This window comes from Rhipicephalus sanguineus, chromosome 2 (assembly GCF_013339695.2).
Source record: "Rhipicephalus sanguineus isolate Rsan-2018 chromosome 2, BIME_Rsan_1.4, whole genome shotgun sequence".
Lineage (NCBI taxonomy): Eukaryota > Metazoa > Arthropoda > Arachnida > Ixodida > Ixodidae > Rhipicephalus > Rhipicephalus sanguineus.
Genome location: NC_051177.1, coordinates 183,206,377 through 183,233,664, shown reverse-complemented (window position 1 = coordinate 183,233,664; position 27,288 = coordinate 183,206,377). Strand labels below are relative to the sequence as shown.

General features: G+C 47.7%; 1 protein-coding gene across 2 annotated transcripts in view; it reads right to left on the bottom strand.

The window, feature by feature from the left end:
- LOC119383910 (uncharacterized) overlaps positions 1–27,288 on the bottom strand; it is a 114,604-nt gene that overhangs the window by 46,164 nt on the left and 41,152 nt on the right. For both annotated transcript variants that reach the window (XM_037652184.2, XM_037652183.2), the window contains exons 2-5: positions 21,829–22,030; positions 13,416–13,519; positions 10,678–10,880; positions 3,188–3,356 (exon numbers count right to left, since the gene is read on the bottom strand). In XM_037652184.2, coding sequence (XP_037508112.1) covers positions 3,188–3,356; positions 10,678–10,880; positions 13,416–13,519; positions 21,829–22,030 — 678 coding nt within the window. The remainder of the gene's footprint in view (positions 1–3,187; positions 3,357–10,677; positions 10,881–13,415; positions 13,520–21,828; positions 22,031–27,288) is intronic.

Here is a 27,288-nt window from a genome sequence, read left to right as displayed (position 1 = left end):
ACCCACTTTGATAATTGGTGGTACATCTCCATCCCGACGACTAACGTCCATGCTAAATGATTAAACAAACCCTTGTGGTAGCTGTAGTAGTTAACGGTGAAAGCGTATCAGAGAACGAGGTGTGATAGCCAGAAGAGCGTCGCACACTGGACGCAGAACTTGGTCGCCTTCCCGTGGCATGGTAAAATGTGATTGAATACCACGGCCGGACTAGAAGGAAACGCAAAGTGCGTCGTGCCGCCGCGGTAGCCCGGCTGCGATTTTTCTCGCGGCGAGCGCGTGAGCGGGGAACGCGGTGTTACAGCCAGGTGAGACAGGCGCGCGTCGCAGAGCTATTCTTCGTTTGGATTAGCGTGATGCTATGAGCAAGGCCGACGCTTTTACGACGGTAGGGTTAAGGTCGCCACCTCGCAGTGTACTAATTCATTGACAAACTTGAACTTTTATTCAAAACGCGCCGAATGGGACGGACGTGTAACGCGTTGCAGGTGCTAATCGCGGAGGCCACAGTAATGACGAATTACTTTACCGCTGCCAGAGGGCAACACCACCCTGCCGACCGCGAGAGTGGTAGATATAAAAGGCGCGTTTGTAAAGCCCCTACAGTCCGTGACCGCGGCGCAGTGGATAGCGTGCCGGGCATCTGTTGTTGCGGACAGAGCGGTCGTGGGTTCAATGCCCGTTGACGGAACTTTTTTCTTTGCCATCTGATCGTGTATATTTTTTCGACGTCATTTCCGTGACGGAAATACGTCACTGAAGTCTCGGTAGACCCCGGCATAAAACACTTTCGTGTTAAAATCAAAAAAGTCACAGATCGCCGCAAGGGCGAAGCAATGAATGCGATAGCAAGAAATTAATGCTATACTAAGTGAGGCTCGCCAATGGATACTCTCAGTTTGAACAGCGCTCCTGTTGCAAAGGCGGCCGAAGCAGCGAAGGAAACTGGCGTGCTTCAAGTGTCGAGCTGTGACACTTGATAGTTCGCGCTCATCTTCTGTTTGTTCGTTTAGCGGCGTCCCTGAGCTCGAGTGGCATCCGTACGCGCCGTAACATGAGCGCGGACATCACGGTGAAAGCTTGAAACGTTCCTCTTACCCTCACCACGAGAAAACCGCGCGAGCAGACAGCGGAAGGGCAAGGTTCTCCCATGCGCAAATATAAGAAGAAGCGAGCGAGCTCGCTGACGACTTTTAAATGCGCCCGTCGGGCTCCTAGCGCCATCTCGCTGGTAATGAAGAAACGCTTATTATCGCCTGCCGTCTCTGAGTCCGTCCAGCGGTAAAGAGTGTGTTTATAACGCTCGCCGTTAGCTACGTGGAGGATCTGCGTTTCGTGGCGTAGTGGATAGCGCCACTCGCTGAGGAGCAAGCGGTCCCTGGTTCGATTCCGCGCTTCGGAAGCATTTTTCTGAATTATTTTTCTTTGGGGCTTTTATGTATATATACATACTTATACATATACGGTGCATGACGGCGACGGCGACGGCAAAATTCAGCCGAGACTGTCCATATAATTGCTATCGCAATAAAAAGCGCAACACCGAAACCTAACCGAGCATGCTGTCTTCGCGTGACATATAAGCCGGCAAAAACCGGAAATCACGCAAGGCATACTGGTCCCGCCAGCGCGTAGTACGAAAGCTGCGAAAGCGACGAAGAGCAGACGCTCAGAGGAAAGGTGACTCCGTCGGAAGCATATCTTGTGTGCGACTGACTGACCGTACTACGTGCACAAGCTCCTCGGAGCTGTCGGAAAACGACAGCTGCGATTCCGACGCCTTTGCAGGCTAATATCCCATCGCCATTCCTCTTCGATGAAGTGGACACACCTGTTTCGTTCTTTGCTTGCCTGGTTGCGCATTCCACCGCCCAGATGGTGCCACCTGTCCAGGCGGCCCATGTTTGTGGGGCTGCGATTGGGTAAAATGCTATCGCTGAGTAGTTTGCGGAATAACTAAAGCTTCTTAATATTGCTGTGGGAAGAGTGCATAGGTTTGGCAATACCGGCGTTCAACGTCGCATTGGTAGGGCCGAAGGAATTTAATATAAACCAAGTACGTGCCACCTTTTCGCACCAACGTTACTAGATTAGGCGACGCTGCTTCGCACGGCGCGACGCTCACCGTATACCGATAGGCCCGGTGTACCCTGTATATGTTACGGAAAGTGTTTCCGTACGGTAATGTTCACGCATGTGCGTTCTTTAGTCGGTACGGTATTACCGCACTTTTCGGGCGGTAAACCGGCATTGCTAGCTCTAATATAAAGAGACAGGGTAATCGTTAGGTGTGAGTGTTTCGTGATTGCCAACGGGGAATCGTGTGCAGCCCACAACGCAACACCACTTGCCACCCATGGCGCGCATTACCACAAGGAACTGAAATTCACACGCCCAGCCAACGAAGCGCTCGCCAAACACATGCGATTGTTGCCTTGCGGATAGCAGACGCTCTAGTGGCCCCTCGGTTCCGTCATTTCCGCTTTAATAAAAATGACGTCACGCACACAATGTTGCCAATAATTCTGGGAAGCGAGGTGGGGAGAGTCGGGGCAATCAATAAAATTCATTTGTAATGAATCTGCGGATGTCTCCAGCTTGTAATTTGGCATAAATAACGGGAACGTGAAAACGAACGTACCCAGCGAATTTCATTGAGATCCATTGGCCTCGAAAAATCGCCGGCATTGGCCTTATTGAACAAGGGGTGTCACCACAGCCAATGTTTCGACAAATGGGCAAAAAAGTTGCAACAAGAAAGAAAGGTGGGCCAGTTGGTACAAATGCATCCTTGAAGCAGCGCCAAAGGCGTAGACATAGAAGGTCCTGTGTGTTTGTACCTTCTAAGTCTACGTCTTTTAGCGCTGCTTCAAGGAGACAAGAAAGTTGTTGCCTGGACGAAGACAATTCCACTTATCGTGACAACCCCTGTTCTTTCATGTCTTCAATTATTGCACGCGATACAGTGACTTAGACATTTCTTATAGCTATTTTCTCTTTGTTCCTGTTCACAATAAGCTACCTAAGATAACATTTGTGAATCCTCGTCACGCCTCAACGCTGCCTGCATAGGCTTTACAGCGGAAAAGAGTAGAGTGGCCTTATGAACCAACTAAAAAATGTGTGGACGTTGTGGGCGCTAGAAGCTTGCCGACAATCTGTAAGAGAATATTGAAGGTCCTGTCACCTTGTTCTTGTTGACGATGTCGGCCAACTCTGGCAGTGTGAGTCTTGGGGACGTGAGTACGCAGACCGCTCCGTCCAGCACCGTCATCATGGACCACAAGAAGCCGGATCCATGAGTGATGGGCGCAGGGAGTAAGGCGACGTCAGTCTCGTCATGCGTGGCACACGGCCTGCATCATGTGTTCAGAGAATACACTGACCCCGGCTGGAAGCGTCGTAATGAACACGTTCTGCCGTGTAGCTCATTCGGCTTGTTGGTGTTCCATCATCTCTAAAGCGCGGACGTATAACAGAGTCAAACTTACAAGAGAGGCGATGTCGAGCGACAGCTACGTCGTTTTATTTTAAACAAACGCTTATTTGAGCGAAGCGAAGCGTCATAGACGGCACGTGATGTAGGTTCCGTGTAGTTTGTATGATCTCTCATAGACAGAACTGTTGCTTTTAAACGCATAGGCGTGCCCTGAGTGTGGTGAATGACACAGCTGTGACCACCTAACCAGTTGACAGAGAGCCGTAGACGCAGATGTAATTGACGTTCTCTTCATACTAGCTGCAGAGCCAGTTTGTTAGTCACAGAAAGGTCAGAATAGACAAAAACGTGATCGCTGATACTTTCTTGTCTATTCTTATGTTTCTGAGTCGTCCTTGTTTCTCACGGGTGCTGCGATGAGCTGTCATGACGTTGCTCGTCGCAGCGCGCGGTATGCTGTAGGGTTAACCATTTCAATGTCAAATGCCGAAATTTTTGCCTGGGCCTTACTTATTCGTCACTTGAAGTGACCAACTAGGCAGATGATAACTTAGGTGGATTACAGGCAGGAAAGTCGATTATGAACGGCGGTAGTGAAACAAAAGCAGGTCCATACGGTTTCAGGATGATGTAGAGTCATCATCCTCGATCATCATAATCATAGACATCATTCCTTCAGCCACTGCGCCGCATCTACCGCGTAACTCACGCCGAGAGCTCGAAGTGCGAGCTAGGAGAACGAGTTCGCGATGCCGGCCAGACTGCACGCCGCCGCAGCCTGCCGCCACTCCGCTTCAGTGTTTGCCTCCTAATAAAGGGGTGAGCATGGCACAGCCATGCTGTCCACAAAGATATTTGCCAACAAGCGAGTGTATGGCAAGTCTTGTAACATAACGCACACGAGTGAATTTACTGCCTGTGTTTGGAAAATTGGTGAACACATGGTTTCCTTTAGTCTAGGACCACGCTAGAATTGAAGTCTAGGATGACCCTGTGTTCCTTCTTCACGTCGTGTCCAGCTACGCTCGTGATAACGCGTTATTATGCTTTATACCTACTAGCCCAACTGAACACCTTAACAATGTTCATGTTCATTCAGGAAAGGGGATGCAGAGCAGGAAGACTATATCGAAGAAGAATTATGGAGGACATCCAAAGGACTAGATTGTGGCAAAGAATGCCGACGACATTAGCGAAGAAGATATTGTAACTGTGCAGATGACTACAGTATCACGTGACACTATGCTTTTTCTTCAGATGTACACATGGCGACCATATCAACTGCCCTCTGCCTTGAATTTCGCGACTGGAAAGAGTGTAGGCCTTCTGCTTTAAGGCCGTTGCACTGGCTGTCTCTCTTTGCAAATGCTTTTACAGCACGCTTTTCTGGAGACAGCTTAAGCCGAATGTACTCGGTGGACTAAACCAGCTGCCTTATTTATATTTTGCGAATAAGAGGAGGGTACGTTATCCGCTGTGTGTAGTCAAGTCAGAGGCAAAGTGCCTCGGTTAATTCAGGTTCTTGCAGTATGTTGCCTATCTAAGCAGGATTTAGGGAGTTGTCTTGGCGAAACTATCGTCGAGATTAAAATGAGCGAACAGATGAGGAACGCTATGGAAAATGTTTGGGTGAAGCTAAGTACCCATGTATCTATAGAGTCGCCGAAAAAAAAAACTATTCTAACTTTTCAGACGGTCATTAGCTGTTATGTTTTGTAATTTTCCGAAATAAATGTACGTCACACCAATTTTATATTTTGTGGAAATGGTGGTCATGATTAGGGAAGCATGTGCAAAATGTCGCAAGGTTCGTTATGCATTCGCCTAAGGCTACTCGAAGGTGAAAGTCTTCTTCTTCTCAGTCAATGTATTTATCCTCCCCCGCTTTCCTTCGAAAGTTTTCTGCACCTAATGTGGCTTTGCACGGCCGCCAGGATCGGAGCCATTGCAAGCTTTCTGCACATCACCTGGTTTTGCAGTTCCTACGTGATCGGCCCACTCTTGACCAAGAGACAATGTCGTGTGATGACGTCATGATGTGACGTGACGTCATGGCGACGGCATAATGACGTCACTATGACATCACAAACTTTGACGATACATGACGTCATTGTGATGATGATCTTTAGTATCAGCGACATTGACACCGGCACCGCGGGACGTCGCCGATTCCGATAGTCGATTCTCAGGTTTGATGAGGCATTGTGATGAGTGGAGTGCGCGTTTGAATTGTGCGCCTGTGGAAAGTGCGCGTGATAAAGAGAGACGACAATTGGAGTGCGCGCGCGGAGGTGGGCAGAGTGCCGAATGGACGACGACGACGACGAATACCTTCATGAGGGCACGAGGCGCAAGGATTCCACGTACAAGTGGCCCAATCAGAAACCAACACGGATCAGGTCAGGGGCCAATTACTTGCTAACACCGAGATCCAGCAGTCTCCAATGAGGAGTGGACAAGTGTGCCCGAGAGCAGAAAAAGCCTGGCCTGAGAAGAGCAGGGGAGTTCGAAGGGAATGATGCAAGCAGAAGGTTGGCACCGGACCGGGCGCTGAAGAGGGGCCGTCGGGTTCCGGACCCGAGCCACCAAGACTTCAACCGGCCGTGGCCTCCTGCCATCGAATTCCCGTGAGAGGCCATAGACATGGTGCGAGAACTCCACCCCAAGGCCTTCGGACTCCAGTGCCGGCAGGCAACGTAGCAGCAGCAGTTGGGCTACGGGCCCGAGCTGTGCATCGAGTTGCCTGGCCAGGTTGCCCTGGCATCTCAGTGCGTCGCCCAGCAGCCACCGTTTCGTCTTCGTCACCAGCCAGCCCGCGTCAACTCCATACGTCAAGCCTCGGCGATTTGGTGAGACTGAACTGGTTTTATTCCACGCTTCTCTGCTCAGCCACGTCAGAACTAGACTGTCCAGTTTAGGTCTTTGAACTCGCCTTTTGTTTGTTGTTAAGAATATTTTTCCGTGTGCAGCGAACCTTTTGTTGAGTGTTTGGCTTTAGATTGTTTTTCGCGCTAATGGTTTATTAAATGTCTTTGTGTGTGTTGAAACCAACGGCTTTGTCCTCAATAAAGCTCTCCGACGCTCAAGTCATAGAGAGCTGTTGTGAAGAGAAAAAGAACCTGCATAACAAATTGGCGTCCGCAGCGACAGGACAAAGCCGTTTGTTTTTCACCTTGACGTTTGTATAGTTAAAGCCATGACGAGCACGTGGGAAATATTGGAACTAGCAGAACGCATGGGTCTCAAGGGCGCGGAGTTCAGAGCGTGGTATGAAGAGCGGATGGCGCGAGAGCGAGAGAAACGGGCTGCAGAACGAAAGGCAATGAAGGAGAAGCTTAGGGCTAAAATGGCACCGCTCGAAGTGGAGAGGCGCGCACTTGAGAGACGACTCGAAGTGGCGGTGGCTAAAGGGACACAACTTGAGATACAGAGACGTGAACAAGCAGTCGATGGTTGCTCCGATAGCAGTTTTTGCGGGAGCGAATTCGATTTCTGTAAGGTTAGCCTTGAACCTCGCCATAGCCTTTCGTTAGAGCCAGGAGCTCAGATAAAGGATGGCAGAGAGGTGGGCAGCCAAGAAAGCGGAAATTTTGCAGAGCTTGATGAAGCGAAGGACAGCTTCGAAAGCATGGAACAAGGCAGTTCCATTGAGAGTAAGTCGTGCTTTGGTACCTCTGAGAGGCCAAGCAGATATCAGGAAGAGGTAGGATTGCCTCTCAACAGCTCCACTGAAGGAGCACAAAAAGATCACCTGGGTGATTACGGCGAGTGCTGTGAAGAAAGGTTTAAGGTGGTGGCCGCATATTCTTGTGTAGCGCTGGATGTGGTTTCAGGCGCCACAAGCATTGTCGAAGATGAAGTGAACAACTCACTCTTAAAGAGAAAGAGTGTGACTTCTGGGAATAGCGCAGATGCTACTTCTCTGAGAGAGCAGGATGAGAGGGCAGAAGCACTCATCAAAACAAACAGTATCGAGTCGAAAGCGCGTTTGTTTGTACATGCTGATGCGGCCGAGCAGGATGGCCAATGTGTAAAGGTCACTAGCGTGGAACCTAGCGATAAATCGGTTGAAGGTGAACAAGATAGCCGATTGCAAGCGCAGTCCTCTTCGAGCACCGATGAAATTTTTGCGTTTGCTGGAGCGTCTTTGGTTTCAAAAAACACTCAGAATTCGTGTCGGCTAAGAGATCGTGAGCCAGAGCAACGCCTCCTGAGGCGCTGGCCAGAGGAAGGCGTTCGCGTCAGGAAAGACGTCGTTTGGACGCTCTTGTCTCGGTGCGCCTGGAGGCAACGCATCGTGTTGGGATTGAATTCTGGCTGTGCTGTGGCTAGGAATTCCATTGAGCGTCCAGTTGTTTTCACGTGGGGTTTTAGACACGCGTCTTATCGAACACGCTTGAATGCGTCTTTCTTTCTTTGGTCTTGTCGGCGTGTGAAAACTTCCATTCGTTTGGTTTGAGACGCTATAACTTGAGCGTCGAGTTCAATGACCGGTCGCTGTTTCGGGTTCCTGACTTTGGATAGCGGATTGATATATTTTGTAAATATCCGAGTGTATTGTGAACTTTCTTTTAACTTTGAATGTGATGTGATGTACAGATATTGATGTCGGATGTGAGGTGAAGTACCTAGGTTATGCGGCAGCTCTTTGAGTGTAAAGCGATCAGGAAATTTTGTCCTTGCATTGAACAGTTGGGGCTACCGGAACTTTAGGTTCAATGGAAGTGTAAGGGTGCAAAAGTACATTGGCTTGGGCTATACTAGTAAAGTGCAGTGACTATTAACTGGCAGACTTTGCTGTTACCTGTGCAGCATTATGCGATCGCATTGCGACACTTGTTGAATTGTATATTTACTTGTCGTAAATGATATACCTTGTGTGCGCATTGACTGTATCCAAAACGGATTAGTGTACAACAGCAATGTTGTGTGCTCTCTATCACTTATGTGTTCCGCGCACTGAGCGGCAGTTTTTCGAAGCGAAAAACTTTTCGGAAAAGGGGCCTATGTGATGAGTGGAGTGCGCGTTTGAATTGTGCGCCTGTGGAAAGTGCGCGTGATAAAGAGAGACGACAATTGGAGTGCGCGCGCGGAGGTGGGCAGAGTGCCGAATGGACGACGACGACGACGAATACCTTCATGAGGGCACGAGGCGCAAGGATTCCACGTACAAGTGGCCCAATCAGAAACCAACACGGATCAGGTCAGGGGCCAATTACTTGCTAACACCGAGATCCAGCAGTCTCCAATGAGGAGTGGACAAGTGTGCCCGAGAGCAGAAAAAGCCTGGCCTGAGAAGAGCAGGGGAGTTCGAAGGGAATGATGCAAGCAGAAGGTTGGCACCGGACCGGGCGCTGAAGAGGGGCCGTCGGGTTCCGGACCCGAGCCACCAAGACTTCAACCGGCCGTGGCCTCCTGCCATCGAATTCCCGTGAGAGGCCATAGACATGGTGCGAGAACTCCACCCCAAGGCCTTCGGACTCCAGTGCCGGCAGGCAACGTAGCAGCAGCAGTTGGGCTACGGGCCCGAGCTGTGCATCGAGTTGCCTGGCCAGGTTGCCCTGGCATCTCAGTGCGTCGCCCAGCAGCCACCGTTTCGTCTTTGTCACCAGCCAGCCCGCGTCAACTTCATCCGTCAAGCCTCGGCGATTTGGTGAGACCGAACTTGTACTATTCCCCGCTCCGCTGCTCAGCCGCGTCAGAAGTAGACTGTACAGTTTAAGTCTTTGAACATGCCTTTTGTTTGTTATTAAGAGTGTGTTACCGCGTGCAGTGACCTTTTTGTTAAGCGTTTGCCTATGTATAGTTATTTCTCCTTCAGTGTATAATTAAATGTTGTGTGTGTTCTTTGTTAAACCAACGGCTTTGTCCTTATTAAAGCTCTCCGACGCTCAAGTCATAGAGAGCTGTCGTAAATAGAAAAAGAACCTGCATCACAGGCATCTACCTTATGAACATTAAAACTTCTTGAGCAACAGCAACCGCCACAAACAAACGCTTAAAGACGCCGTGGAAAACCTTTCAAGCGATCATAGGATGAGACGCAATATACGCTCGGACACCTGGAAATGCCACCAAATGCAGTGACATGCATTAAGTGACAGGCTTACCCACCCTTTGGAACCACCGTAGATTACTTGCAAAACAGGGCGCTCGCGCCACTTTTTACGACCTTTGCCTCTGCCTTCTGGTCAGGGCGCGCTTACTAGAGGCGGAGATGCTCTGTTCATCTTCTACTGTATCCTCACTCCGTTTGCAGCGCTTGCCCTCCCTCCCGTGCCCAGGCGCGCTCCCAGGTCCCCATCCACGAGTGATGATGGCGCATCCGTATGCTATCTGTCGATCCCCCAGAGTACCGACAGCAAGACGCGGTAGGAGCTTACCCTGACTGGACCTTGTACAAACCACCACTGCGACGCCGTCTGCGAGTTTTCGCTTCGGAATGCCCCTATAACTTATATATCAATAAAACACAAAACAGAAGATTATGTGTTATACCCCGAAAATTGGGCACATACTTGGAGTCTCATGCAACCAAACGCGTAAGTACATGATTTATTATGGACTAAGAAAAAATAAACGCCCCAATGTATGTCTCTTCAGAGACGTTACATGACATGTTTAAAATGCTGTCGAACAACATGGGACCACCAAATCTGGCTGCACGCTCATATTTCGTGTTCAGCGTTAGGTGTCTCATTTTGCGAACATAGAAGAATTAAGTACCTCAGTCTGGCACGATCATAAATGTCAGAAGCAGAATTTAAACTAGATGAGAAGACTTTCGCGATTAACCTGCTTGCGAACATAAATATCTGTTGCTCAATTAACACCTTTGTGAAAAATATAATTCTGGGGTTTCACATTGGCGTTTTATACAGGCAAGGTTTCCAAGGGTGTTCTCTGTTTACGCGAAACTGAAGTTCTGAAGCAAGTATTCATAAGAAATAGCGTGTTCGGAAATTTTCACGTCATTCTTCGAAGTGACAAAAGTGGCTTCTGTCATTTCTATTTCATAGCGTGTCGACCCATTAGAAAAGATACCGCCCCATTCATTAACAGCGCGTTCCGCAAATGTGTATTACATGCTAAAATCATACACGGTTTACTACCAGGTCAACCAACCATACCAACTGAATTTCCCGAGTCTCGTGCGCGCCATAACAGTAACTTGTTTATCATTTCAAAAAAAAAAAAGACTAAAATAAAACTCGGAATATAATAGAACAAAGCCTCACTTGGTTATGCAGTGGTTGGCCACGAAGCCGTAGTGCGTAAACTCCACTCCTTTCGGGAGTCCTGTCGTTCCGGACGTGTACATGATACCCAGCACGGTGTTCTTAGGGTCTCCAACAGGACATTCCTGGAAGGTGCCTGCGTCCGTGTCTTTCAAGGGTGCCGCTGACACGAACCCCTCAGCTTCGCCCATCGTGAACATGCCCTGCGCGAGGTGCAGCTCACAGATTTTCCATCTTTATTTTTAAGGCGACAGCCTTTTTTAAGTGCCTCATTAGAAAAACAACGCGACCTGGGCTATAAAATCCACTTGCCCTTAACAAAAATTAGATAAAAATGAGGGTTTGAGCCGGAATGTAACTCAGGTATTCTGCGTGGCAGTCAAGTATTCAACCACAGAACCGCGCCGGTGCTTGAAACCGCATTGGAAAAACACCCCATAAAGTCGCCATGTCGACGATGCTGCGCGTTAAACGACATGGAGTTACGAGACAGAAGTGTACAATCCCACCAGGCGTCACACTGCGCGGATTGGGTAACTAGTGCGTGGTTTAAAGCTGCTAACCCATTACGAAGGGCTGAGGTATAATGCATAATCATCATCGTCATCAGCCAGCAGGTCAAAAATTACGCAGCTAGTCACGTCACATGACTTCTAAAGCTCCGATGAGGATGATGACGGCGATAAAATAGCAACACAGGACGGCTTTCGCCTTCGAGTAGCCTTAGCCTAAGTCACCCGGTGCGGCTTTTTTGTCGCCATCATCATCATCATCATCATCATCATCATCATCAACATTTAAGCTCCAGAGGTCATGGGACGTGGCTGTAGTCGGATACAACTAAAGAAGTCCGGAGAGGGCCTGCCCAGACGACCGAAGCGCGGCAGCCAGTCTATGTTTCCCGAAGGTGGAGCCACCGCCCGTCCGGCTCATGACGTCAGTCTGGAATGCGCGCTTATTGGTGCAGGCTTGTGTGCATCCGCCTTTGAGTACGCAATGCCGCGAACTTCTAAACTTGTATCCTAGTGTAGCTGCGCACATTTTGATGCGCTGTCTCGTAGATGAATGCGGGAGTGATCCTGTGAGGTCTTCTTTTTCTTCTATAAGTATTTGTTGTAGGCATAACGTAGACGGTCGAACATCATGGTGTGATAATAATGCACGCGTCCCTCGCTCTGATAAAAATCTCTAAGTGCGAGCGGTATCAAACTCTCTGCAAATTCCAGAGGGGTAGTGAGGCTTGCTATATGCGGATATCGCTGACAATATTTATGTTTCTGTTAAAAACTCCCATGTTTGTCTATCATTTGTAATGCAAAACCAAAAGAGGATCGAGAGGGTAACTGTTTTTTTATTGAAATAAAAAATAAAAGAAAGAGTTGTCACGATTGCTTGGTGACGGCTACCCATTTCCACATAGTTGTTAGGATAAAAAATAAGAAACGGAATATATATATATATATATATATATATATATATATATATATATATATATATATATATATATATATATATATATATATATATATATATATATATATATATATATATATATATATATATATATATATATATATATATACAGTCCTACAAGTTCAAGAACTCAGTAGCCATCGCAAATATTACTGTCTTCGAAAAACCGCTGGAGCACTTTCATTGCTTTGCGGTTTATCCTAGTCGGCCATGGGCCTAGTATTTTCGCTAACGAAAACGATCGCTCCGAGTCCAGCGTGTGAAGTTACTGTTCGAGTCGCTGTCTATGTGTGTCATGCTTGGGACAGTCGAGCAACAGATGATGCACATCCTCGTCGTCGTGGCCGCACGAACATGTTGACGATGATGCACAATGAATCCGGAATAAGAAGTGCTTTGTGTAAGCGGTTCCGAGTCTTAGGCGATGAATCAGTGTGTCGATACGTCTTGGGAGCTGGGGGTCTAATTGGCACTCAAGGTTAGGGTCAACAGCGTACAAGATCGATTCCTTTGTGCTGTCTGGGAACCAGGTGGATAAACATAATTCACGTTTTGTTCTTCGTAAAATTCGATTCATGTCACATTGGGATACAGGAATGAGGCGGGTTTGTGTGTAATGATGAGCGGCTTTCGCCAACTCATCTGCCATTTCATTTCCCTTGATCCCACAGTGACTGGGAACCCACTGAAATGCCACGTGATGACCTGACTTCGTAGCTTCTGAAAGCTCTTTTAAGATCGCGTATACTATACCTATATCTATTTTTCCTGAAGTGGCATTTTCCACACCCTGTTCATGCTGAGGTAGATTTCTGAATTAACCCTCTTACTTACTGCCCTTGTGACGTCATCAAAACGTCATGATGGCGCCACATCACGACGTCATCGCATGACATCGTCGCCTGGTCAAACGGTGGGCCGATCACTGAGGCCGTGATAAACCAGGTTAGGTTCAGAAAGCTCGCAATGCTTCCGATCCGGGAGGCAGTGCAAAACCACGTTAGTTGCAGAAAGCTTTCAGAGGGCGGCGGGGGAAAATTAATACATCGACTGAGAAGAAAAAGAAGAAGATGGCTTTCGCCGTCAAGTCTCGATCGTCTTATGCGAATGCAGAAGGGGCCTTGCGAGTCTTATTGTTAACGTATCTTCTGAAGCACAGTTTAACTCATGCTAACAAATACTGCTTCGCCAGTAGTCTGTCGTCAGTGGCGGACATAGTAGTCAAACTACTTAAACATGAAAACGAACAACACTCGCTACTGCACCTTGAGAGCTAGAGACGCTGCTGCCTTCTTCACTTTGTTTGCGAACTGGACATCTGATAGAACGTGCGTGCTGTCGCTGTCTTCCATCTGGTAACGTAGCTCCCCTGCGAGGAAATAAAAGAAAACGTGATTTAAACTTAAATTAGAAAGAGACGTAACTTCCCGTAGGGCATTATTCCTTCAACGAGCGGCACATTTTGGAAATGATCCCGATGACGTGAGAGAGTTCGATTACAATTATTCACTCGTAATCAAATTAGCTGCAACAAAAAAGAGCCTTCCGTGCATCAAGAGACGTAATAAAATGCTGCTTGTTCGTTTCTGTTTGATTCATGGAAAAAATAACCCCTTTGGCGTTGCTATGGGGAACGGCGCGCGTGGTTCAAAGCTTCCGTTTTCGCCGAACTGCGCTTCGCCCGGCGCCCTGCCTCGCTCACGCGGTCGCGTCTCAGTGGTAGTTTCGGTATCTCGTCCTGCCGCGTGTGTTTTGCGCGCTCGTGAAAGTCGCTCTGACAGAAAGTTCGACAAAATGCCGCATGCATGTGATGTTGCCGGATGCCCGAATGGTGCACGCCGCCAGTGCACGTCGCCGCGCAGTAAAGGCGGGCAACGTTGGGCACCAGCAGTGACGTGAGAAACACCGCTTTCAGGCGGGTGATTTGAAGTGCGCTAACGCGATGCGGACAACTAAAACGTAATTTTATAAGCATTTCCTTGACACAAAAGTAGCACTACGAGGTTTCTGGACCTTTATTTCAACAATCAACGTCAACTTAATATTTACCTTTAGTGCCCCTTTCAACGGGAACAGGAGCGTACTCTCCTGTTTTCTTTTTATGGTCGTTGTGTCGCGCGTTATCCATCTTATATATACTTATTTGGTGATGATTGTGCTATCTTCCGTGTAATAACTGATTCGGGAGTTGTGACACATTTTGGTTTGGTCTAATTGTCGTAGGTGACTGGTTGTAATCGGAAGTAAACCTTGAAAAATGTAAGACGATGCATGCATCTCGAATAACTAACTGCATGCATAAATAATTAAATAATAGTGCCTTGCAATTTGTGAACACTCAATACTAGGTGTCCTAGCTTGCTTCTAATGCCGATATCGACTACGTAATTAGCGATGCTAACCGCATGCTCGGCTGCGCACGTACCTTTCCAACCGCCCTTTAATCCCATAAAACCTTTCTTGTGCTACCCTTGAAACTACGATACCAAAATATGCAAATGCTGTTTTCATTCTGCGACTTAAAAACTAATTATTTCATAAGATCTCGTTCGAAATCAGTTCGTTGCATGTTGGGTAACTCAAGCAGCACTGCATTTGTGCCTGCCGTAAAAATCAGTGTCGCATTATAGACATTTCCTTGTGACCGTAAAACACGTACGTTTACTTATTTTTCGCAACCTATCCCACCACTTAACACTCCTCATACGAACTCAGTTTTAGAGTCATAATACTAATCATCCCAAATCGACTAGCGTTATAAGGGTGGTCTTGAATTCTATCGCAGGGAAACTTCCTTTTCAGACATTTATTTTCCGGTTATCCGCGGACTGCAACCCCCTTCATTCTGAAATCGCCTCCGTTCACGATAACGAAATGTTTCGAGCAGCTTTCGCTGGCATTTTGTAATCTTTAACTGACATTGTGTGATCCCAGTGCACTGTATTTTTGTTTGTCGCTTTTCTACGTTAGCTTGCAACAAAAATTTTCATTACGTTGTGAAGCCTATTGAAACTGTATGATCAAAAGCCTCCGTACTTACATGCCCTAATTGCTTTTATTCCTCCTGTTCGCTGTAACCCACTTCCTTCTTTAATGCCTTTGATCCTGAGTGAGATAATAATAAATTAAATAAATAACAAGTTCACCCATTTCTTGCCCTGCTTACACGAGCATGAACAATTCGCAGTTGATGGACCCACAACTATTGAAGACATTAGGTCTGGAACCGGAACATTGTTGAAAAAAATGCTGCTTTCCGAGATGGCCTTATTATGAAATTTTATGTTACATTTCGAAAATTGTTTATTCGTTCCTTGAGGAACATTTTAAGGTGGCCCAGGAGCGCCGTGCACCTCCTGCTTCTTTTTATTAGGACCAGACAAGCTACGGACAATCAAGCATTAAGAATGGCCCATAGAGCTTTATATTTAAAATCAAGCATTATTGACAGTAAACACATATAGGCTAATATCGTTATGTAAAGTTCATTATAAACTGTAGGAGAACTTATTCAAGAAGAGCTTAACTGTCATCGCTAAATGTATGAATGACCAAAAAAAATGCAGTATTCGTAAGGTCGCCCTATACAAAAGATTGTGTCTACAGCATAGTCAGTTCTTTAGTGCCCTAAAGGTTATATGGAAAAAGTAGCTCTTCCTCAAATTCACATCGCCAAAGCTTTCGACAAGGTGCAGCATGATTTCTTGTTGCAGCTGATGAATGTCTAGTAACGTGATGTATTTTAAAATTGCGTATCACGTTTCTATAAAAAGTGCGCTTCTAGGTCAAATGCACATCGCAGCCTTTCAGATATAATGAACGTCAATTCACCCTCAGCTCACAGATGTCCGCCTTCGCGCTTACTTTCTTCCACATACTTGGAACCACTTTGTTTAAATGTAATTTTTAATGGAAGCATTAAAGAATGCACCTATAAAGCTCAGGAACTTTCCCTCTCATCTTGTTCCGAAGACATTGCCTTCTTCCGAGTCAATAAAACAAGCGTTCATGAAGTGGTAAACGCTAGTTCGCGTTTCTGGGAAATGACTGCAGCTAGTATAACTTTCCGTAAACTGGCTACACAAACTAGATAAACTGTCTAGAATTGTGGCTCTTCAGGTGGGCTCAAATTCTATCAGCATTCATATATTCATTGGAAGGAAACTCTGATATCTTATTCCGGTGTGCTTCTCGATATCTACTCTAATATACTACGTCCGCGATAACCACTACACGTTGGAAAGCGTCAACCTGGCAGGGAGGCGACATTTCCAATATTTCGAGAGCTATATCATGCAACGTATTTTTTTGTTTCATGAAATTTCATTCACGTTCTACAAGCTATGGACTTCTCTCGCGTACAAATTCAGGCATTTGATAGATTTGCTTATTTTCTGGGCGTTCACCATAGGAAGCCATGAGGCGAGACATTAGATGGGGGACCTCGCCTTTGTGCACTTGTTTGTGCTACAGTTGGTGATGCGATTATTTGACGACAAAGATTCATCTCACCCATTTATTCTAGGTGTACTTCAAACCCATCTTACTACTTCCCTTTCCCTTTAATCACGAAGAACAGTGGTGGAGAATTACATTTGTGGGGCTCCATAAACGAAATTGTTGGCACTGTCCCGTTTCTGAAAGTCAGATCCATATTAGAGCATTTGTACAATGTTGAAGAAAGGGCGCTAACTGCTGCACTTGTGAATAGTCATTTTCCTGAACCTGCTTACACAGGCGAACATTTATTTGTTTCGAACTTTTCGCCTAACGTTAAAGGGGAACGGATACAGGTTTCTCGGAGAAACGGCGTAGAAATGCTCACGCACTTCCGGAGAACCGCTTGTCGCAAAGCTTCCGAAAGAACGCTAGAGACGGCTTGTATAGCCACGGCCGCCGTGGAAGGCTGCAAGCGCGACCGTGGCTGTTATGCATAACAGCATGGCGCTGACACAATGCTGCTCTTTCAGTATTATAGTGGCCCTATAGCGCGTCTCGGGAGAGTTGATGGGCGTAATGACCATGTCGTCGTCTGAGGCGAGAGCGCTAGTGCGAACACATGCTGAATACACCCGTTTTGTCGTCTATGGGCCATTCCACGCCAAACGTCCCAGCCATTTTGGCGACCATATCGAATGTGAAAAAAAAATTGTGCTGATTTCTTGCATGCAAAACAGTAAATTGCTAGAATATTTTGCAGAGAAAAGAGTCTTTGGTCACGTGGGAGCCTTCCGATTTCGCATAATGTCGTCTGAGTGACGTTTGTTAAAAAATTTTTCTGAAAGCATCGTTTCGAGTTTCATTACCAAATTTGGCTTATGCTTTAAGCAGAAGCGTTTGCGTAAGATGTTTGAACCTCAGCAATATTACCGCAATTTTTCTGCCATATACCCCTCCAGAAATTTTGCCAAAATGTTCTATGTTTGTATTTTTTTCTTGTAATACTGCATCATGTATGAATATCCAAGCAATCGATACTTACTCTACGCAAGGTATATTTTGCGTAAAAATATTTTCAGATCAGTAAAGTTTGTAAATCTTACGAAAAAAAAAATGAAAATTGTGAGGAAATCTTCATTTTGGGCCACGTTGAGACGCAATTTAAACCACGTGGTGCTCCAATTAAAATCAGCTTTATACCTCAATGGAAAGCAAATGAACAGTTCTTGTTATATGGCAACTTTTAGCATTACGTTTTCTGTTTAAGGAAAGAAAATAATTTTTGAAGTTTGCTATTGACGGCTATCTCCCCATTTGTTCATACGGCGGCTTCCTCATTAAAGTCGCCGATTGCCGTCAATGGGAAACTTCAAAAATTATTTTCTTCCTTAAAACAAAGATTGTAAAGATAAAAGTTGCCAGATTAGAAGAACAAGAACTGTTTATTTGATTTCTATTGAGGTATAAAGCTGATTTTGAATTGAAGCATCAAGTGGTGTAAATGGAGTCTTAATATGGCCCAAAGTGAAGCTTTTCTTAAATTCGTGATTTTTTTCTCGCAAGATTTACAAACTCCAGTGGTTTGAAAATATTTTTAACGCTAAACATACCTTCTGTAGAGTAAGTATTGATTACTTGGATATTCATACATAACGCAGTATTACAGGGGGAAAATGTAAAGATAGAACAGTCTTGCAAAATTTGTGGAGGCGTATATGGCAGAAAAAATTAAAGTAATGTTACTGAGATTCAAACACCATAAGCAAACGCTTTTGTTTAATATGTAAACCAAATGTTGTACTGAAACAAAAAACGATGCGCTCAGAATAAATTTTCTGACAAACATCACTGAGACGACATTAGTCAAAATTCTGAAGGCTCCCATGTTGACCAAATTTTCTCTCTCCTTAATATTCTAGAAATTTACTGCTTTCAATGCAAGAAATCAGCACGATTTTTTTCGATCACATTTGAGATGCTCGCCTAAAGGGCTGGGACGTTTGCCGTGGAATGACCCCTATGCAAGTGCGCATAGTCGTGCGATGCAAAGGGCCTTAATGCAATTGCAGACGGCGCGAAAAAGTACACGCGTCAAACAACAGCATGCGAAGCGACTGGCAAATGGACGCAAATAGCTGTCAAATGGACGCTTCCGGTGGCGCCGTTCGGGCGACGAAAAACTATTAGTTGGCATCCGCAGCAGCTCTGCAGACGCAGCCTGGCATTGGAAATGGATGGCGGCCTGAGTCGGCAGATCTGCTACAGATGCGTGGCAAACGCGACTGAAGCTTTCTAATATGTGTATGTAACGTTGGCGACCGCTGGTCGGTGCCGTCGTCAACCTTTAAGTGCCGAGCACTTTAGGGACCCGGCCTGTCGTCCATCCATGCATCCCATGTGGCATGATCACGCTCACAATAAGGCGCTCAATACAGGCCACAACAAGGCTAGCAATGCTCAAAACCGTGTTAAAATCAACGAAGAAGGTCTAAAACAATACACTGAACAGAAATAACCAAGTAATCGCAATAATTAACTAAAAAATGCTAAAAACATTTCGGAAACCTGCGGCTGACTTCGGGGCAAGAGAGGGCGCCACTACCTCGCCCGGCGTAGAGTTACTGTATATGCTACCCTTAGGTGGCAGAGTTGCGCATAGGTCTGGCTAACAACCACAGCTATGCGGCAGGCAACGTGCCTACCGTGTCCCCGATTAACATGTCTGGCGTGTCGAAGACCGGTGATAGACATTGGCTGTCGATGACTAGTGTTAATTCAGGTCGCTGCAGCGGCTGCGTCGAGAAATACAAAAAATCACGCCATATCCACGACGTGAATGATGATTGAGGAGCTGGCTCGGAGATAATCGGGTAAACCGTGAATGCTTCGTACAATTTCTCTATTGCCATATAAAGACGTCACACGTTGTTATAGTAGCGACTGTGGTCAGGTTGTTGTCGAACCACAAGCGGTCGCAGACCTTGCAGCTGTGGCCGAACGTGTGGTCGAGGAAATCGCACTTGAAGCAAGCATCGGCGCCACCAACTTTAGGTAGTGACCACTATCGGCGCTTGGCCGCTGCATCTTGCGCCCGTACCTCTTCGAGGTTTCTCTTGCCGCCGCTTCCGCGCTGCTTCGGCTTCGCGGGCTTGTATTTCGGAGTCCACATGACGCTGATGTCTCTCTGCGGCCTCGCGAGCTCTCACCGCAGGGTCTTGGCGGCGAGCCCGCTATGCTGCTGCTTTGCGAGCCCTCCGCTCCGCCGCCTTGTCTTCTTCGTTGATGTTATTAGTAACGAAACGCACTGCGAAGTGGAGTGAGCGCCGCATGCTACACTTGGCTATGCTGTATGTGGTTTTGCCTGCGCCATCGTCATCATCAAGGCTCTCGATGAACAAGAGGAAGAAGATTTCTCTTTCGCTCGAGCGTGCGCATGCTACAGTTGGCTATGTTATATGTGGTTTTGCCTGCGTCAATATCATCAAGGCGCTTGAAGAAGAAGAGGAAGAAGACTTCTCTTTCGCGCGAGCGTTCGCATGCTACATTTCGCTATGCTTAGTCTGGTTTTGCCTGCTTTAATATCATTTATCACGCACTTATGGGGATGTACAGTGTAGCGTCATCAACGTACATCGTCTTCATTGTCATCATCATTTCTTCCGCCGCCACGCCGCGCCTACCGCGTGCCCAAAGCTCGAGGCGCGAGCCAGTGAGAACGAGCTGAGGCTCCTGGCTGTCTGGACTCCTGCAGCCACTGCCGCACCGCTTCGGCGGTCCGCCTTGAAATGAAGTGGCGAGAACAGCATGGCCACGTCGGCCGCCGTCACGTCTTCTCACGTCTTTCTCTCTCGCTCACTGCAACAGTATTGTGTCATAGCGCTAACCCGTAAACAGCCACAAGGAAGTGAGCATCGAATTTGAAAAGCAGCAAGAACTGCTCATGCACATTTTAAAAAGTATTCTTCCTTTAAACACGTAACTATTGTTTTCTATTGACAACATTTCTTTCTATTGACAACTGGATGACAACTTTCTATTGACAACTGGATGCCAAGACGAAACCTGTCAAGCCGTTCACCTAACTGTGTCTAGCACCTACGACACAGACTTAAATAGCGTGACAGTGCGCGTTTCTATTTCTGTTAAATCGACGCACATCATTTCTTAATCGGGATATCAAACAAGCTGAGCGTGCGCACCGACATCGTGCTGTTGGTGTGCAGTGATATAGAGCGCTGAATTAGGCTAGTGTGCGTATTTATTTATTCTTGCAACCACGTTTTTGCCTCACAAGCTGCGTGACCATTGTCAAGACAGTGCCAGGACACACTCCATTCATTAGGCGAGGCGTTTTAACATCACTTATTGCAAACGCGCCACGTGCGAGAAAGCCACCATTTTCATAGTTTCAGTGAGAGAGAGAGGAACATGATTGAAGGAAAATGGGGATCTTGGGGCCTCTGTCGCTGGGGCCCTAGTGGTCTAGGGCTCTAGTGGCCTTGGCCGCCCGCCGGACTCGATCCAGGAGAGCGAGTTGCACTCAGGCTCTGAGCTGGTGGTTTGTGCCTCCCAATGCACTAGGTGTTACTTTAGGTTCCCTAGCGTTTTTCTTGTAAGAAGTTTTCTTTTTTACGTTTTCATCCTATATTGTATGTAATAATGGCACATGGTCAATGTGCTGTCAGCATCCTGAGTGCACATTGGCACGAGTGCTCGATTTTCTTCACTTGTTACCTAGTTTCAGCAAAGAAAGTTTGTTACAGTGCTGAGTTTCGACGCAAGCCGCCCCTTAGTGCATAGGAACCACTAGAATGATATCGCCAATTCTACAGCGAAATGATCTTGTACTTATGTTGCGTGTACTGAGTCAGTGTGCGCCGCACGGCTGACGGGAGGAACGGTTTTCGAAGAACGACAACAATACTCGCCGCTGTCGCTGTGTGTGCGCGTTGCTTCCATTAGATATGTGCAGCTGTTTTGTTCGTCGTCACCGTAACGTGGCAATATAAAGGCGCGCATCTAAGGTTGAATAATTGGTAAATTATTCATATGTCATAAAAACGGCGACAGAGACCTGTCAAGGTGTATAAAGAAGCGCCACTTAATTCCCCTCGATTTTTTTTGTCGCTGTTCGACAATGGCTCACTTTACGCAGTGCCATAACAAGATTGTGCTATTTTTATAAAGGACAAGTTGTAGCTTCATTTTAAGGATATTTGGTGGTCTTAAGAAACTCACCTTCGGTCAGTGATGTCTTGGCAAGAACCAAGCAGGCGCCGGCAAATATGCAGCCGTACATGGCAGCCACGTTGTCCAGACTGTTGCTCAAGTGAACACAAACACGGTCACCCGCTGAGACGCCATGCTGCTGGAAGCCTGCGGCGTAGCGTTGAATTCGCAAGAAGAGCTCCCGCCGTGTCAGCCGCTCAACACCGTCGACCTGCAAGTTTGATGCGCGAGAATTGCGACGCTGTCGTTCTGAAACATTAGCCAAACGCAGCGATTTAAAGTACTGTCGACACCAAGCACCTTAAATAGCAACACATCCATACGCCCACCTATGCTGCACGCACCAGTGTTTCTAGTTTGTGGGGCAGTCACACCCAAACCTCCTATCTTAGAAGAGGTGAAACAACCTCCTATCTTAAAAGCGAAAACCTATTATCGAGACAATTCATGCTGGTAATGCTGTCAAGATCGATGGAAGAAATATTAAGCTGAGATACTGAGCCGCAAACATTGTCGTCAGCCAAGGGAGAGCGCGAGAGGGCGTCGGCGTCCGAATGCTGTCGTCCACTGCGGACCAGCACGCGGATATCGTAGTCCAGCAGGCAAAGCACCCAACGGGCAAGGTGGCCGGAGGGATCCTTTATTTACGACTGCCAACAAAGTGCGGGGTAGTACGTGACGACATCAAATGGGCGCTCAAAGAAATAAGGCCGGAACTTCGTAAGAGCCCAGATGATCGCAAGGCATTCTTTTTCCGTGACGGTGTAATTGGTCTCGGCTTTAGTAAGCGTACGACTTGCATACGCCACGACATATTCAGGGAACCCTGGTTCGCGCTGCGCAAGGAGAGCACCGAGGCCATCACCGCTAGCATCCAGGTGTACCTCTGTAGGGGCCGTTATGCTTGTAGTGCTGTAGTATATGGGAGGAGACGTCAATAAAGGACGGAGCTTTGCGAACGCGTCGTCGCACTCTGACGACCACGAACTGAGGGGCCCGTTACTTCCGAGAAGCTTCGTCAGCGGCGATATGATAGCGGCGAAGTTGCGAATAAAACGTGGAAAGTAGGAACACAGTCCTAGAAAATGCGCAGTTTTTTACTCGCGTATTTTGGGGAACTCGGCCGCGGCCCGAAGCTTGGCTGGACCGGGAGAATTCCGTCGTCGGACACGACGTATCTTTAGTATTGTCAGCGGCCGTGCTGCAAATCAGCCCTTCTTTAGATTCAGTCGTAGGTCGGCGTGGCTCAAAGGCATTAAAACATACAGCATGCATTGAAGACGCGTGGAGAAGTCCGGAGCCAAAACGACGACGTCGTCGAGGTAGAACAAGCACGTGTGCCATTACAGGCTGCACAAACTGGTATTCATCATGCGCTTAAAGGTCGTGTGGGTATTATGCAATCCCAACGGCATGACGTTCAATTCGTACAAGCCGTCGGGAGTCACAGAGGCTGTCGGTCGAGCGTCAACAGCCATGGTTACTTGTAACCTGAGCAAAATCTAGAGAATAGAAGAATTCTGCTCCTTGCAGGCTGTCAGTTACGTCGTCTGTTCGCGGTTGTGGATAAACGTCCTTGCGCAGGGTTTCGTTGGGTCGTCGGCAGTACACACAGAACCCTACAGAACCATCGTTCTTCGCAACAAGAACGACAGGAAACGCGCAGGGGCTGTTTGAAGGTCGAATGACATTGCGTCGAAGCACGTCGTTGACTTGCTCGTTAATTACACGACGTTCTTCGTCGTGTATGGACGTTCCCGCCCGGCGTAGCGATTGGGTACCAGCGTCGATGCGATGCGTAGCAGCGGGCGTGCGGCCGATAGAAGTTTGCGCGATATTGAAAGAAGAACGGGAACGTGATCGGAACGCCGAGCTTTGCCGACGTGCCTACTCGTCGCTCAATTTTTACCTTTTGGCCTTCTCAAAAATAAAGTTTTTCACCACCACTCGTCGCTCAAGCTTTTTCATATATGCGATCTCTTTTGTGCCAAATATCGCCCGGATTTTTGTTCCATCGTGTGCGCCTCGTCCCCCCATCACCAGGTGGTGCGCATTTTTGTCTCTGATTGAGTTTTGGACATCTTTCGGCACTTTTTCACTGTATGGAACTGAAGGCTAGTTAGACCTCGCTACAAGTGCGCCCGCCGCTACGAGCGGCGCCGGCACGGCTAACATTGACATGACAGGGAGCGCGTCGGCGCCACTTCTGTCGACACCGGGCGTCTCCAACCCCGCCGAAAGGGGCGAAGAAGACGAGATCCAAGCAATGGAGGGAACCGAATGGCAAGTGGTTCGATCGAAATCGGCCAAGAACCAGCAAGCGGCAGAACGAGGCATGTCTCAACACAATGCATCTAGAAGCTTCCAAGATTGTGCCAAGGTTGTCGCCAAAAGCAGCCACCGGGCGGCTGCCTTAAAAGAGAGTGATTACGGCTTCACGTATGCCGGAGCTACCTTCTACGCATCGGAAGATTACAGTTAGACCCCAAGACGGTCTAGATTCGCGCAAAACCAGTTGCTACGGCATCTCCATCGCCATCTTCATGGCGGCCGGAATCACAGCAATCCAAGCCTCCACCGACTTGGTCTGCCCCAGCGCTGTGCGAAAACCTCGTTGTGGTGTGCACCGAAAAGGGAGACAACGCTTGCAAGATCTTGGCTCTCAAGAACATTCGCGTCAACGGTAAAGAGCACGAAGTGGCGGTGAACGCCGCCGCCAAAAGCAACTACGTTAAGGGAGTACAGCCGCGGTCACGTCTGTGTAGAGCGCGCGAGCAGCCGGTTTTTGCTCTGCGGGGGCGACACCTTGAGGCAGTTTTTGGCTCTGACGTGGTCAGCCTGACTACCAGGCCGCGCATGCTCCTGACATACCACGTGAGAGCCCCAAACTGCCTCAAGGTGTCGCCCCGCAGAGCACAAAATTACACCATCTCCCGCTAAAGGGGACCATGAGTAGATGCGAAGCCGGAGCACTTGCACGATCGCGTTCCGTTGGCGTTCGTTGGGCATGCTACCGAGCTCGCGTCGTGGAACGCGAAGAATGACGCTACGCGCGTCGTATCTTCCATTTAGCCTGGCCGTTAATTCTCACATGGCGAGCGGGGAACGCGGTCGACAGGCGAGCGAGAGGGGGCAGCGTAGGAGAGGAGAGAGAAGAGAAGGGGACGCGCATGCGCTCGAGCTCATCGCGGCGTTGCGCACGAGAGAATTTCGGCATGTCTAGCTAGGGATGGTAAAATCGATGAACGATTAATCGATTAAAGGTCCACAATTAATCGATTAATCGTCATCGATTCCGGTTTTCGATTAATCGAATTAATCGATTAAAACTATTCGATTGATTGATTACGGCTCCTCCCACTCCCGCCCCCAACCTCGCCCCTTGTCCGGAGCGCATGACTGCGAGGCGCGTTATCCTGAGGCGCAGATGCCGTGTACATCGCTTCTCTGACTGCTTTCGCTACAGCGCATATTTCTGCGCTAGCAGAACGAGCCCGGAGCTGGCGGCGGCCATACCCCATAGAGAAAGATATGAACTCGCCCTGATCTCCGTCGCGTACGGCGTCCAACTCCAGTACTACCCAATGCTTCAAGCCCGGGTAGGAGGCGGCTCCACCCCCATCGAGGCAGAAATGAACTTGCCCGCTTCTCTCCGGCTCACAGTCTACTGCTGCTACTGCCTTATACGTGCCAGCGCATCGTCTTGTTGCTTATTTTGTTCGTGTTCGTTCTTTTGCCGCGCTGTTTCATCGTGTTGCCGCATAAACGCATATCTCCTTACATTTGATAAGCGAGTAGTTTTTGTCGCCTGTAGTGTCAATCGCAACTTTCTTTATATTTTATTAAACCCTCAGATTTTACTCGTTTCTTGTATAAGTGTGGCATTGTAATATGCGCTGCTTATTTCCTGACTGCAGCAACTTTCGTGCTTCAAGGGGAGACGAGGTCGTAGTTGCACGTGCTGTCTGTTATGCGTGCTCGTGTCAAGAGAGCCGAGTCTATATTTTCCGCGCCCCAGCGCAAGCAAACCGCGCTTGAACACTATGTTCGAAGAAGTGACTAGCTGTCATTAATTGGGCTAACTGCATCGCAGGAAAGCTAGCTGAACAATTATGAAAATGGTATATATACCAATAAGACGAACAGTAGGGCTAGTTGGTATACAGCATTATAAAAGATGGTTGCTAGCGTCTTTGTCCTCTTTACGCTAGCAAACGTGTCTTATTATGTATATACAGATTACCTAATCCTCTTTCCATCATCGTACTTCATAACTCTTTTTTCCCCCGTTGCGTTTTCCCCGGTGCAGAGCAGCAGGCAGGGGCGTACTAGCTCAGGTCACCCTCTCTGCCTTATAATATATTTTTTCTCTCTCTCTCTATCATTGGTAAAGACTATTTTATTTGCTAAAGAGTAAAACAGAACGGCACTAAGAACCATGCCATTGGTTGAGAGAAAATGTAGCGCAGGAATGCGCACTCGCGAATTGTGAAAAGGGTCTTATAGACCCTTTATGTAATCCGCAACTTTACGCGTCGGCTTACCGAACGTCTAGCATCCAGTGCATCACTATTGAAGAAGTGACCTTGTAGCATTTAGTAATACTGTATGGTCGCATATTTAGGGAGAAATACAGCTTTCATTTCGAGGCCCCCGTCTTCTGCTGTGATAAGAAAGAAGGACAGTCGCGAAATTTATGTTGTAATGTCTGATACACTAGATAGCGCTCACAGTTCAGGCTGTACGCACGAGTGAAAAGGTGCGAGTGGCGCCGTGTTAAGGCAACGATCAGATGAAACCTGCGGAGTATACTAGCGCTGCTGCTGTTTGTTCTAGCCGGGAGGCAGAAACTCATGTCACCCTATTTCCCGTAGTTGCCTGTACCGATGGTCTGTTTGAGGCCAGCATGCAGGCCCGTAGCCAGGGGGGGGAGGGGCCCGGGGGGCCCGGGCCCCCCCCCCCAGAATTTTTTATGATATATGGTGTTTTACCGAAAATAAATAATGAAAATAGGTGTTTTTCTCAAATAGTCAAGGCTTTGAGCAAGTGCCCCCCCCCCCCGAAAAACATTCCTGGCTACGGACCTGCCAGCATGTTTCTGTGTAATCTCTGCATGGGTGACTTCAAGGAAAAGATCGCGTCAGTCCGCAATTATAGTATTATGTAGGGCTTCCACAATATCTAACCGACAAACCGAGAAAAGGTGCCGTGCTTACGGAGCGAGCGTCTTATTTAATTCCTCCTCGTCTCTCTTTTACCTTTCTCGGGATTTCCTCACCCTCCGCCACACTGCATGTTTCAGCTGCGACTTTCCAACCAGATGTGGTCCCCGAACGCACCTCCGGTTTCCATGAGCTCGAGTAGGCAGGCTTCGAGAAACAATACACCATCTCCCGCTAAAGGGGACCATGAGGCGATGCGAAGCCGGAGCACTTGCACGATCGCGTTCCGTTGGCGTTCGTTGGGCAT